This window comes from Cloeon dipterum, chromosome X (assembly GCF_949628265.1).
Source record: "Cloeon dipterum chromosome X, ieCloDipt1.1, whole genome shotgun sequence".
NCBI classification, from domain to species: domain Eukaryota; kingdom Metazoa; phylum Arthropoda; class Insecta; order Ephemeroptera; family Baetidae; genus Cloeon; species Cloeon dipterum.
This window is the reverse complement of record NC_088790.1, coordinates 2,798,591-2,812,184: the sequence shown is the minus strand read 5'-3', so window position 1 is coordinate 2,812,184 and position 13,594 is coordinate 2,798,591. Positions and strand designations below refer to the sequence as shown.

The 13,594-nt window shown below is 42.9% G+C and overlaps 2 protein-coding genes across 4 annotated transcripts; both read right to left on the bottom strand.

Moving 5' to 3' along the window:
- Nucleotides 1–110: 110 nt before the first annotated feature.
- LOC135946887 (POC1 centriolar protein homolog A-like) lies at nucleotides 111–3,493 on the bottom strand. The gene is made up of 6 exons (XM_065495351.1): nucleotides 3,337–3,493; nucleotides 2,950–3,115; nucleotides 2,534–2,893; nucleotides 2,232–2,478; nucleotides 1,962–2,177; nucleotides 111–707 (listed from the first exon to the last, which is right to left on the bottom strand). The coding sequence occupies exons 2-6, from the start codon at nucleotides 3,105–3,107 to the stop codon at nucleotides 477–479; spliced, it is 1,212 nt and encodes a 403-aa protein (XP_065351423.1). The 5' UTR covers nucleotides 3,108–3,115; nucleotides 3,337–3,493; the 3' UTR covers nucleotides 111–476.
- A 604-nt stretch (nucleotides 3,494–4,097) lies between these two features.
- LOC135946879 (spondin-1-like) lies at nucleotides 4,098–13,504 on the bottom strand. Of its 3 annotated transcripts, none has more exons than XM_065495326.1 (17): nucleotides 13,353–13,504; nucleotides 11,435–11,645; nucleotides 9,714–9,966; nucleotides 8,945–9,089; nucleotides 8,676–8,882; nucleotides 8,491–8,614; nucleotides 8,311–8,441; nucleotides 8,039–8,255; nucleotides 7,677–7,875; nucleotides 6,662–6,887; nucleotides 6,325–6,526; nucleotides 6,093–6,263; nucleotides 5,831–5,947; nucleotides 4,793–5,022; nucleotides 4,667–4,742; nucleotides 4,538–4,616; nucleotides 4,098–4,479 (listed from the first exon to the last, which is right to left on the bottom strand). In XM_065495326.1, the coding sequence occupies exons 2-17, from the start codon at nucleotides 11,619–11,621 to the stop codon at nucleotides 4,293–4,295; spliced, it is 2,751 nt and encodes a 916-aa protein (XP_065351398.1). In that variant the 5' UTR covers nucleotides 11,622–11,645; nucleotides 13,353–13,504; the 3' UTR covers nucleotides 4,098–4,292. The 3 variants fall into 3 exon arrangements, with proteins under 3 accessions (XP_065351398.1, XP_065351399.1, XP_065351400.1); XM_065495327.1 differs by having other exon boundaries at nucleotides 7,677–7,848; XM_065495328.1 differs by lacking the exon at nucleotides 5,831–5,947.
- Between the last annotated feature and the right edge of the window lie 90 nt (nucleotides 13,505–13,594).

Here is a 13,594-nt window from a genome sequence, read left to right as displayed (position 1 = left end):
CAAAGGCATTTAAAAGAGGAAAATGCGTTCTTAGACTTTTCTGAGATCGTTTATCTCTATATCAGGTCTCCAACTCTCGCTCTGGTATTTTTATAAATTATGCATGATAGTTTATTCAATATCAAATTTATTTTTTCATTTATCCTAAAAAATCGTGTTATCAAAATTTTCAGACTATTCCATTTATTTACAAAGGCCGGAGGATTTTAAAGAAATTTTTGAAGATGATCAGTCTAATTTCTTCCATGCAAATATAAAAACTGACATTTCAATATCATTCTTCTTTTTTCTTTTCTCCTATTCCTAAGCAATAAATTTTCTTGGAGTATTCATAATCTCCGTCTCTACAAGCTATTTTTTTAAGTAAGAGGGGTGTTAAAAGTAAACATTTTAAAATTTTTCAGTAATCTTAATCTATGAATGTTTGTAAATAAATGCACAGGAGTTACTCATTTAGGTACTGCAGTACCCCCAAACTAATCATAGCCAGCCTCAATTGAATCGTCAAAGGTCAGCCTCTCCTCAAGGCACGCAACTCGATTCTCCAAATCGCCAGGACTCAAAGGATTTACATTTTCAATGTCTCCTTGGTTGCATCTTGGGGACACCTGCAACAGCAACTCCAGCTTCTTCACCCTGGCTTCCAAGTCTTTGATTCGGCTCATGTCAGGCGAGCTCGCTCTCTTTTCGACAGTTTTGGTAGACGTCTAAATAGAGATGGAATTTAGAATTAAACCCAAAAGAAGGATTTTTTACTCATTAACTTAGGGTAGAGTTAGATAAAAATATGAGAATTTGTCAAAGAAGCAACGGCGCCGAAAAAAACAAAAAAAAAGACGACCAGGGCCCAAACTCCGGTCGAGCATGACAAACGTGCTGGAAATTAACGATTACTGAAAATGCATCTAAATTCGGCCTGGGAGCGGATCTCAGGTCGGGGCACCCTGAAAACGGTCGTAAGGGTACCCCAGGTCGAAACGCCAAACGAGACCAGTCCGATGAGGGGTCGTGGTCCACGACCGGACAAACGGCTGAATTTTAACAAAAATTATCCATTTTCGCTTATGAAAGTGTCGCGTTGAGCAAAGCCGCAAAACCGAATTAATTAATTTATCTATCAGTGCAAAAGATCTGAAAATCGGTTCCTAAACCGGCACAGGTATTTTTGCGTTCGATGGAGTCAGTAAACCCCTTCAATTTTGCTGTATTTGTAAAAAATCGCGTTTTTTATTTCCCATGTTCCTCTGGAGGAAGTGCAAAAATATCAAGTTTTTCAAACCTAAAAATCTTTCTCCTCCTAGGATTTATATCAGATCTGCTCGTATTCGGTCTTAAAAAAATTCCCAGACAATTTTCGCATCGATTAAGAACTCTTTTTTGAATTTTGTCATTTCAAATTTTTCAGAAATTCAGCTGAAAGATAAATCGTGAAAATTCGAATAATGAGTACATTTTGAATAAAAAACGCACACGGGCGATCGCGTCTCACTGAGGGGCGTCGATTAGTACCAAAATCGGTGCCGTCTGGCCCATACGGACCCACCTGGGTTCCAAACACCAAAGTTTGAAATGTCACAAAATCGCGTTTTGTTGACTTCAAAAATTAATTGCTCGGCTCCTGTGGGTCCTATAATAAATAAATAACGAAGTTGGTTAAATTCGCCATGGAGTTCTCCGTCTTTTAGGCCCCTTAGCAACCACCGCTCGCCTCCACCGCAGTCGAAGCCCCCAAAATCTGCGCTATTTTAACATTTTTGGTTCTATGTATTTTTTTTAATTCTGTTTTTCGACTAAAAAATACGCCAACCCAAGACAAAACGCGTCAATTGCTCAGGTTTTACGCTGAAACTTTGCCAATTTTTTAACATGGGAAGATAAGGAGTGGATTTGTAAAATTTTCTTCATGATAACGCAAAAACATTAAATTTTCATATTTCCAGGTCTCCCTTAAAATAATTTACCTTTGAATTTGTATCAGTCGGTTTTTTCCATCCAGTTCCGCTAGCCAGAGGACTAACAACAGGCTTTTCCTCGTTGCCAATCTTCCAGATGACAACCTGACGGTCAGCCCCAGCAGACGCAAACAGTTTTCCACTTGGTGAGAAAGCAACGCAGGTGGCGGCACCCTTGTGGAGGGACATGGTATAGATTGGCCTACCTTCCAACAGATCCAGCATCTGCAAAATATAAAATTTTAATATCAAAACAGAGCGTATTTGAATGCAATTCACCTTGATTTGTCCATCGTCATGTGCCGAAAGGATGTAGTTTCCTGACGGATGGAAAGACAGCTGGTGGACGGCTTTGTCGTGAGCTTTGTAACTCTGCAGCAGCTCCTGAGGCATCCTGATATCGAAGACTCGGACGTGTCCAGTGGGATATGCCAGAGCAAAGGTTGTCTCGCGGACAGGACTGAAGGCCAGGTGGTGGGGCGCAGAGTCCATTCCCTGCACTACCTCGACAGACTTTTTCTCATCCCTACACAATTTGAAATTATTGAGTAAAAATACCTCCTTCTCATAAATAAATTTACCTGAAATCCCAGATGATGGCCGAGCTGTCATCCGAGCACGATCCGATGAGGAGGCCATTGGGCGAGAATCTGGCACAACGCACCCAGTTTGTGTGGTGAGACATGGAGGAAATAAAGCGCCTCTTGCCGTCAGTCTGCCACAATTTCACCGACTTGTCTTCAGAAGCAGTGGCCAAGAGTTCACCGTCAGGCGAGAAATGGACAGACCGAACGCCCGAGGAGTGGGCCATGAATTCAGAGAAGCCGCCGCTGTAGGTCGGCACCCACAGACGAACCATGCGGTCCGAAGAGGCTGAGGCCAGCAGGTTGACCGTCGGGGAGAAGTTGAGGTCATTGATGCAGCCTTTGTGTCCTTCAAACCTGCCATGTACATGATGTGTGTAAAATTGTTAAAGTTTGTTTAAATTATAACACACTTGAGAGAGTTTCCCCATTTCTTCGGGTTCCAAACGAGGATGTTGTTGCCCAGGTCTCCAGAGGCGATTGCTGGGTAACGAGGGTTGAAGGTAATGCAGGTGATTTTGGACTTGTGTCCTTGTAGTTGTCGCTCAACAGCTGGATCTGAGAGATTCATTCTGCAGACTGCAAAACACAACGAATTTAAATTTTGGACGTGTTAGAATACATATATGAAAATAGATTAATTGTTATTAACTACATAACAGGGCAAAAAGACACGTAGTAACATGTAAGATTGAAAGAATTGTTGCACAAATATGTTCAACACCGAATTTTATAACGAATTTTTGCATGAGATTTCACGGTGATGACACAAAAATCTTACGATTCCAAACGTAACGCACCTTGTCAGTCAGGCTGTGGTTCCTCTGAAACGCTATTTCTACTTTCTATCCTGTCAGTCAACGATTTCTGAGATTTTAAACTGAATTCCAACGAAAATACGAGTGATGGACGTGCTGGTGACGACTGGCGAGTGCAGGGCGAGCGAGAACGATCAGCCGGTTGTCGTTCGTAGCGCGCCAAATATCTTGCACGTAACTTGCACGGAGGCTCGATGAAGGATAAGGATACTGGAGTCTGAGAGTCGTACTGGAGGCGCAAGGCGCATGCGCAGGAGTGGTTTATTTTGTAAACAGACGAAAAACATGTGGAAAAGTGTCAAAAGTGATCAGAGATCAGATCCTTCACTTCACTCCACTCCACATTTTCCCTTTCATCTTCGTTCTCAGCAAGTTGTCTTTGGAAAGTCCAACAAAATTAAAATTCGACTTCTTTTTATTTTATTTGCATTCATTGGCAATGACAAAGATATGTATGACTCGCGTGTTTTGGTATAATTACATATATGTACATACATAGATGTAGATCATCGATTTACACGCTTTCAAGATTTTTTCAAATTCGCGGTGATAAAATATTTAAAATATTATGTCATTTATCTCTCCAAACTGTTTTAAAAAATTCCAAAGAAGCAGCATTCAACCTAAATTATCCAAGGTAAGTATCTATATAATCTATTTCCGCGCCAAGTTGCTGTCAGTTCCTTTTCTCTTTGATTCGTAAATTTAAAGGTTTGTGTGCGTAAAATAATTTATCCACGAAATTAAATCAATACTATTATATATATTTTGTTGTAACTGGGTACAATCATTACTTATAATATTACACTGTTAATGTTGTGTGCTTGCGAAGGTTAAATGCATCTCACTAGAAAGTAAAAAAAAGTTAAGTCCAAAATTCACTAGTGGCTAAGTAGGGAGTATTTTTTGTTTGTGTAAGATTGTGTGGGCTCCCTAGATTAACGTGGGCATGGCAGCAAGGCGCAGGGACGCCTCTGCAGTCGGGGGCCGCACATGAGTCCGTTGCCCCACGGAGACGAAACCACATTTCTCGTCCTCTGCTCCATAGCGTTCGCGCCGCACGACTGGGAGCATGGCGACCATGGGCTCCACTGGGAGAGTTTGCAGTCTCCACCTCCAGTTGGGCTCCCTGAAAGTAATAGAGCAATTTTTATTGAAAATAATTCAGATCAATTTGGTCTACTTGCCTTCTAGTGGCCTGATCAGGGCCTCTCCCCATGTTGGCTGAGTGTCTTCGGGATTTTCCTCGTCGTCTCCACCATCTAATCACGACCATGGCTTAAATCTTTAACTTTTAATTATAGAATCTTACCGCAGGAGCGTTCTTTGCACTTTCTCCTCTTCAGGAGTCTCTTCGGACAGGGTTTCCCACCGTTTTTTGGGTGCACCTAGTATTTATTTTTATTATTATACCGAACAAATTATGATTATCAAGTACCTTAATTTTCCTCCACTTGTTTTTCCACCCTTTTCCGCAAGTTGCCGTGCACGCCGACCAGTCAGACCAGCCTGACACCTCGCAGTCTACTTTAGCGCCGACAATCGCTGTGACTGGAAACACTTGTCCTGCAGGGGTGGGGTACGGCTCAGAAGGGTATCTCGACATGGTGGCCACTCGGTTGCCAGGGTCGATGTCGCCAAATGTTTCGTCGGTGGTGTCATCGCCCTCTGTTGGAGGAAAATGTTTATTTTTCTTCCTTCAATTCGAGTTGGGAGTGTTAAAAGCGTGAGACAACATGCTTCTGTGTTTAATGAGGTTATGAAACATGCGACTGGAATTTCATTTTTGACGGTGCAAGGTGCAAGTCGATTTCTGAGAGGTCTTTTTATTTAGAGTCGCGCGGCTAGCAGACCGACGCGCAGGTCAAAATTACAGTAGCCATCCGCGTCTCAATTTGGTGTCAAACGAAAGCGCACGAGTTGATCTACAACGTAAGTCGAAACCATGACCGCGCGGTAAATAAAACAACCGAGAAATTCGCGTTCGAAAGTGTCTGGGAAGAAAGCTACAGCTAGATCAGGCGACAGTAGAGACATCTGCTGACATCCAGAAACAACAGCAGTTGTCACGTGACTCAATCCCACCATCTCATTGGCCAAGAACGCCGATGACCAATCAGAGAATTGGAATCGAGACAGTAGCGCCACAGCGTAAGCGAGTCAAGCGAAAAGTCCAGCTTTGGTCCAGATTGGTCACTGGCGTACTTGTGACACTTTTTAATACCAATAACTGCCAAATTAACGTTTGTTTCGGATTCTTTCCCTAATTCGACCCTGAGGAATCGATTGGCACTTTAAAATGCAATTCCAGTTGTTAATATTTGTTAGATGCGTGCATGCATATTATTTTTAAAACTGATTTCACTCAATTCGGCGTTTTTTGGACAGTGCGTGTCTCAAGTTAATCCTCATAGTCTGCAAAAGAATAAGTGTTGCCGTCTGCCTCTTTGTCTGTTTTTGCCGACTTTCGCCTTACTTTCATTACTGGTCGATTCACAATTAGTTGGTCCTTCCTCTACAGCATAGGACATCACAGCCGAAACCACGACCCCATACTCATTCAGTTTCGCCGCCCTCTCGGCAACCAAACTTTCTGAAACACACACCTTCCCATCTCTTTTTTTCACTCAGTTAGGACGCGATTCCCGCTTCCCGCCCGCACCACATAATTCATTAGTCTTTCAGCATGCGTCAAATTAGTCAATGTTTAGTATGAACGAGGCCTAGCGTTTTTAAACCTTTCGCTCCAGAGCACGTTGATTCGCACTCTTCCTGCGTTTCAAAGTTGTTCCTGTTTCCTCTGCAGCCGCCAAACACGAACTGCTGGCATTCCTCGGTGACAGGGTCAAAGTACCATCGAGGGTAGTACCCTCTGCAGGGCCCGACCTCCTTCTCCAGTTGGCAAACAGCTGTAACCGGCGGCATTATTATCTCTCGTAATTGGCGTATATGTAAATTATGTCATGCTACATTTTGCATCATCGGGGCCAAGGTCGCAGTCTGCCAGCTCGGCTTGGCACTCGACCTGCTCAACCATCGGCAGGCCGCACTGCTGGGTCATGTGGCTCTGGCTGTGGTACAGTCGCGATCTCAGCTGCAAGCCCTGTCCGCAGCTGACGCTGCAAGGGCCCCACTCGCTCCAAGCAGTCGTTTTGCAGTAAGCAGGCATGTTCTATTATGCCAACGAAACAATCATTTAATTGGATTTTAACCGGGTCGGCTTCTCGCGCGACCCTTGATTTATAGATCACGCAAACATCAGTTCCAAGATTTTTTGCTCGCGCGTGGCTTTATGCAATTTTTTTACCGATTCGTCCGGGAACGCTCCGTTGGCGCATTCCTCCTCGCCAAAACAGACCTCGGTCTGCCGCATTTCCACGTTGCACAACTTTCGCACGTGTCTGTTGACGTAGCGACGGGATCTGGTGCGAACTCCTCTGCCGCAGGTCACGGAGCAGGATGACCACTGACTCCAGTCGGTGGTGGCACACATGGGGTTATCATTCGCCGACGCGGCCTTTGATTCGCCATAACTGCAAAAAAGGCGGTTTTTTGTTCATGCTTATAGGCCTGTGAAATTTAGATGATTGACTATTTCTGAACTTCCAATCGTTGCAGTCAAAATTATAATTTAATTAAAAAAAATCTAAAGGAAATGAGTCATTTGCCCGGTTTTTGGGAGCGGACGGGGTTCGCTCAACGCAAAATTTCACGGCGCGTCTAACGAACATTGATTTTAGCCTCTACGTCCAATAGGGGCCGAGTTAATAATTTTTAAATGTGAAAAAAACGTATGTGACATTTCAAAATGTTGATTTTTGGGGCCCGACCGGGGCCCTATGGGCCGCAGGGCAATCATTCTGGCACCAGTTGATGCCCCGCGGTGATACACGTCTGCCCGTTTGTGGTATTTTAAAATTGGACCATTTTTCAAATTACGATTTTTAAAAAGTGCCAATTTTTACCTGAAAACCTTCCCAAGGGGTTAATTTAATCACACATCCTTTGACACAAAATTCGTCTATTTTTCGTGTTTTTCTCAAAAATTATATAATTTATCAAACTGTAAAATTTAGCTCTATTTCAAAACGTGCAGTGTGCAGTTATTTATTTTTCGTGCTCTTAGAGCATCCCCGCTCGTCAAGAAAATGACGTTTAGGCAAGAACTTAGGAAAAATGCAAACTTTTAGCAAAAAAAAAACGTATTAAATGGGCTAAAACCGTCTAAAACTATTCGACAATTTCCCGAAAAAAATTCGTCCCATTTCCACAGCCCTTATTTATGCTGTTTTATTTCGTGGGAATTTTTTATTTATGTTTGCCTGCAAGAGGAGTGCTCCCCGACGCATGACATTCTGGATGTCAACTGCCGGTCGCACATGTTGACCTCGGCCTCGACTTGGTTCACGTAGAAGCGCTGGCGGTGCTTCATTCCTCGGCCGCAGGAGGCTGAACACGAGGACCAGTCAGACCACTCGCCCACGCGGCATTCGTCTACTCGCAGGTGGTACAAAGGGTGTCATGCAACAGACGCGCATTGCAGTGAATTGAATGGCTCAACACACACAACACAACAAGTCAATCAGCTTAATACTTTTGTTTACTGCGCATAAAGTCGCAATAGCAATTGATGTTACTTATTCTCACTTGACCCTTTTGTGCAAAAATCTCAAATTCGGCCTACTTTGTTCGCCCGAGTCCTCCTCGTGCGCCTCCTGGCTGGTTTTCGATTCGTCATCGGTGCAGCTTTTTTCGTACAGCCGCTGCCTGGTGATGTAGAGTCGCGCCAGGGGCTTCATTTCGATTCCCGTCGGGTCGTAGAACGGCGATCTAGGGTCGTTGGGAAAGCTGGACGTTATTCTCCTGATCGGCTCCCTGGGGTTGGTCGGCTGGTCGGGAGACTAAAAAAACAAAGAGTGTGCTTTACGTCACTTTTGATTCATGGCCACTTCTCACAATGTACGACACGCCGCTGTCAGTGCCGGCGTCCCAGGGGTAGAGGTTGAGCACCTTTGCGTCGATCCAACTGCAGTTTTTCAAGCACAGCTCCAAGCCAGACACGCCGACGATCCAGTCGGGAGAAGGATCTGAATTCAAATTTATGATATACACAGCTAATTTTTATTTAAAATTTACCAATCATCGAAATCAGGGACATCAAATGGTGGTGCTTATCGACTCTAAATACCGCAAAAGTCTTTCCAGTAACGTTGGGATAGCTGATTCCCCTCGCTTTGATGATTGTCCTAATGTGTTCGCTCTGGAATTTAAAACAATATATTTTAGTTTAACGGTTTTATTTTTATTTAAATTAAATCCACCTCAGACTTAAGTTCACTCTCCAACATGCGGGTGGAACCCTTCTCGGCAACTTGTCGCACCCCTTCCGACGAAATGCCGCCGTACTCCCAAAATCTGTAATCCACCGTGTGCGACGCACCGATGACATCGCTGAAACGCGTCAGCCAGCCGTTGGTGGGAAAATCTTTGGGGTGAGTGTGCCGCGACCAGAGGCCCTCGAAAGTCACCTGCATAATGTAATCTGCTTTTTAAGACGGGCGCGCGTGTTACGGAATATTCATTATGTCACCTCGTATTTGGCTTCGTCGCAAGCGCAGCAGGGGTCGATTATTTGGGGCTGCTCGTCCAGGCTCTCTTGCACGTCCTCGCATAGAATTTTGCTCAGCGGCCCGTCGTCTTGGTACCACACATCCCGGTGCTCCACCACCGTCGCTCTGAAATTCATTAATCAGTCGATGTTGACCTTAAAAATTCTTTTTTTTGTGTGCTAAAATCCAAAATCGGATCATCCAATCGCCGTAGAAACGTAATAAAGAATTTTTTAAATATGCCGGTAGTGTTTGAATCCTCCAATAGATGGCGGCAGTGGTTTCTTTCGATTTTAATTATTTAAAGACTGTCTCTGACGAAGTTTGTGAGCACACCAATCGATTTTTGAGGGTCGAATTAGGTAGAGAAGATTTTTTTCCAATCAAAAAGTCCAGCGCGACGTGCGAACTTTTTTCCCCGCCAAAACAATATGAATGCGAGATGTGCGCATGCGTGAGAGCTGGTTTGAGCACTTGCAGAGAGACCGCCTTTACGAATGACTTCTTTGTCAGATCCAGCCAGCTCTGACGCATGCGCACTCCTCGCATTTATATTGTTTTGGCGGGGGAAAAAATCGCACGTCGCATTTGACTTTTTGGTCAGAAAAAAATATCCACTTTACCTAATTCGACCTTCAAGAATCGATTTTGGTGTGCTCAGAAAATTCGTCAAAGACGGTCTTTAAGTCTGAAGTGAATTAAAATCGAAATTAACCGCAGGCGCCAACCATCAGCGGCTGGTTTGAATACCTGAAGGCCAAACATCCGCTTCCTGGCGTTAGAGGTGCAGTCCACAAAACCTGAATCTCTGATTTCGGCATCGAAGACGTTTGGGAGACAGTGTTGGGACACTTTTCACTAAATTTGGTCAATGCGTCGCCAAAGAGTTGGAAGTGTCCGACAGCCGTGTCTATCGAAGCTCCATTGCTCAGCGGCTCCACCGAAAGCATAAATCCGGTGAACTTTTGCGGCACCTGCTGGTTGCGAGCGCCCTGCAGGGTCACTAAGAGCAGAAACTTGGATTAATTTCTCCGCCCGAATCAATTTGAATCTCGTTAACATATTCGAGAGACTACTTGGAAACTTTTAATTGAGGAGTGTGCAAAATTTCCCAGCCGGCTGCTTCGCTTCATTTAAACCGACGAAACGCAAAAAGCGGAGGCAAACAGGCACCCACGCGCATCCGGTGCAGGTGCACGTTCTCATAAACTATGTCTCAGAAGGTGTGTTCGGCTCGAGATAGAGGTGTTCGATTCAATTGACCCGAACATCCGCGAGAGAGAGCTAAATTAAACTCTTAAGGGATGAGCAGCAATTTGGCGGCGTTACAAGCAACAACTTTTGGCAGCTCAGACGACGAGAGAGAGAGAGAGAGATCACTGCTATGGAGTCTGGAGCGTTCCATTCGCACTCGAGGCGCGCGTTTCAATGTGCGTGTCTGTTGTCTATAAAGTTCTAATTAGCAGCGAGAAGTGAAGAGACACATGTGCTTTGCATCGCTCAAATGGTGCGTCACATATCGAACTATATCAAGTTGCGGCCGCCGCTGTTTATTACGCATTAATGGGAACATCTGTGTTTCTCCACACACACACAAATCGTCAACCGTCCAGCGCTGAAAGCTCCGTTTCGGTATCGTCCGTCACTCTGGAACTTTGTATAATTTCTCTCAACCTTGGCGTGCCGACGTCAATACGGAGCGTACCAATCTGTTGCACAACCGGATTTCTAATTTTGGATGCGAGGGTGTTGTTGAAATTTTTTAAAAATAAACGCTCCGTCTAATTAGCTTTTGATTATGCAAAAAAAACGCTCCTACCAATCGAAAAAATTTAATTTTTTGTGCCATCCTACAGTTTAAAATTATTAATCTGAATAATTAGCTGAACATTTCTGGTTTAAAAAAAAAAATCATTTGAATTGATAAAATTTATAAGGCTTGCAAGATAATTTTTTTGTTTTGATAAAATTTGGAAGTTTTAGCATATTTTCTCTGCTCATTTGCCCGGAGAGGCTGAAAAAGCCGTTTGAAAAGTTGAAACAAATTTGAAAAAAAATTAAATGGGCAAACTGAAGCTTGATTTTATAACAACTAAGTTTGAAAAAATTAAAAAAACTGCCATATTTCCCAGAGCAATTTTCAGTCTGAAATTTTAGGAAAAATCCCGTGTAAAAACCGCTGAGTAGATTCCAATTGTGTCCAGTTTTATGTCAATCTGAAATGTCTCAAAAAATTTTATTTTGGAAATCATCTTTTTTCAAACACTATCGAGCGAAAAAACGTTATATTTTTCGGATTAATAGGTGCATCATTTCCCTTGTTTAGTGTTGATAGTAAAAAAATTAATGCCTATTATCCACCACAGCTTTTATAGCAGCAATCTCTCTCTCCGTCTCGGGCAAGATTAAATCAGCGACTCGTCTTCTCGCACCACTTATGAACTGACGACCCGTGGCCTGAAGTAAGTTACCTGTGTACACCTCGCCAGGCACGTATTTCTCAGGATTGCCGCTGACTTTGATTCTGAAGCGGCCGTCCACAGGCGACTTTTGGGAGAGCCGACCTTCCGGCTCGCGGTCGCATCGCGCAGAAAGCACCCCCGACTGGAGGGTGAACAAGCAAAGTGCTAGCAGCAGCCAGCACTTCTGGGATAGCATTACTTTCAGGCGGCTTCTCTCGGCCTGAAATTATAAAAGAATTTTCTGTGTTCATACACAGCACATAAAATAGTGGAATATATGAGATATTTTTTCTATTTTTGAGGCTTTTTTCTTTAAAAAAAAGCAAGCGAAAGTGAGAGAGACCTATAATAGCAAAAGACTTACTTGGAAATATTTTTCATTCTCGTTAGTTTGGTTTTACATTATACATTTTGTCGACAGCATAAATATTGAACCAAAATTCCCAAAATTAAGGGGATTTTTTATTAGAAAATTATAACTTTTGCCTGGATTGAGGTAGATAAAAATATTTGGTATCAGAAGGGGTGACAAAAATCAGGTCGAATTTTTAAAAAAAATATATAAGTTTAAAAATCTGAAATAGCTAAAATGTGGCCCATAAACGAAGCGACAACGCTTAAAAAATAGTGGCATTCATCCTTTCACTTTTTTTCGAGAAAATCAAAGCCAAAATGTTGAAAAAAAAAACATTGTTAGCACCCTGAAAATCGCGATTTTTATTTTAAAGAGCAATCTTGTGTAGACTTGCTTTGGCCCAAATTTGATTGAAAATTATTAATTTTGATTAATGATTGGTGGCTGAGACCCATCCCCTGCACAATTTTGTGAGTTAAATTGATCAGAACAGAGTTGTTTCTAATGTTTTTCGACTCGAGAAACACAATTAACCGCGTATCTCATCCCCTTTAATCGTGATCCCGATGGGGGTAAACACCCCCTAAACACTTTGGCTGATTAGTGGAGGTCGAGACGGCGGGTAGTTTTTGCAATTCTGATCGTTACAACCCGAGACTTAAAACCCAAAAACTCGAAAAATGTCAATTTTTATATTTTTTGAAGTGGAATTTTTCGAGATCAAAATTTTTTGCTGTATTATCAAGAAACTCTTGATCGGATCAGTTTGTCCACTAAAACTTGGGGGTGAGGGTGGGCCGCCAAAATTTACGACTGTCCCGGTTAAATTTTCGATATACTATATGGAAAACCATCCCCCGGCCCATTTAGAAGGATCGCCCCAAGCTCGATGACTAGTATTATTCTCCTATTTAACATCTTACAAATTATACTATTCAGTCTAGTCATTTTTTTTTAATAAATTCCTTTTGGAGTAAAAATGGAACTTAATTACAATTTTCGTCGCCTTAAAAAATTTAAGATTTGCCAACAAATTGAATTTTGCTGGTCTCATCGTTAATATTTAATAATCTCGAGCCTGCTTGTATGCGTCTGTGAGTACCGAAACCGAAAATACGCAGCTATTAACTTTTGCATCTTCTGTGGCCTAGAAATATGGTTTCGACGCTTGATCCTTTATGCTGAGACAGGCTGTGAGCTCAACTTGGCTTCATAATGAACTAGTTAAGAAAGTTCAGAGAAACAAACAAAATAAGGGCAACATCTCTGCCTTCTAAATTTACGTATTTGACAATATTTAATCAAAAAATTTATTTTAAAATAATATGCTCGCGGCCTGTTGGAAAGATGTGCTTCAAGAATGAAAGGGGTCCGCTCGATGAATGGCTTTATTTTATGTCCGGCTGAGCAACAATCAAACCCAATTATTCAATAATTCACCCCTCCGGAGTGCGATACAAAATAAGTGAGGAGCGCACGCTGTCATTTGCAGGGAATGATTGGAATCGTGGTGCAGACGCAACGAGATCGATCTAATGGCAGCGCAGCAGCTCCTCTGCACTTTTTGCTCACCTGAATAAATTGGCAGTAATCTGGAAGAGACAGCAATGCTCCGTCTGGTGATAAGCACTCCACTCAACTAAGCCTTTCAACGCTTCGGCTCTAGTCTAATATTTTAGTTCCTCCCTCAGCGCCTTCACACGCAGAGCGCGCGCAACCATACAAAACAGGTTCATTGCCAAAGTCTGCCGTAAATCACCATGTGCAGAGACAACGCTCGACTCTTCAGCCAGCTCGTATTAACACTAGCGGTA

What these genes read in the sequence shown, in the direction of transcription:
- LOC135946887 (XM_065495351.1), bottom strand. Translation starts at nt 3,107, where the DNA reads ATGAATCTCTCAGATCCAGCTGTTGAGCGACAACTACAAGGACACAAG. An exon ending in AAATGGGGAAACTCTCTCAA is followed by an intron (nt 2,894 to 2,949) that starts GTGTGTTATAAT and finishes TGTACATGGCAG; the next exon opens with GTTTGAAGGACACAAAGGCT. An exon ending in ATGACGATGGACAAATCAAG is followed by an intron (nt 2,178 to 2,231) that starts GTGAATTGCATT and finishes TATATTTTGCAG; the next exon opens with ATGCTGGATCTGTTGGAAGG.
- LOC135946879 (XM_065495326.1), bottom strand. Translation starts at nt 11,621, where the DNA reads ATGCTATCCCAGAAGTGCTGGCTGCTGCTAGCACTTTGCTTGTTCACC. An exon ending in GTCCCTGATTTCGATGATTG is followed by an intron (nt 8,442 to 8,490) that starts GTAAATTTTAAA and finishes ATTTGAATTCAG; the next exon opens with ATCCTTCTCCCGACTGGATC. An exon ending in TGGCCCCGATGATGCAAAAT is followed by an intron (nt 6,264 to 6,324) that starts GTAGCATGACAT and finishes CGCCGGTTACAG; the next exon opens with CTGTTTGCCAACTGGAGAAG.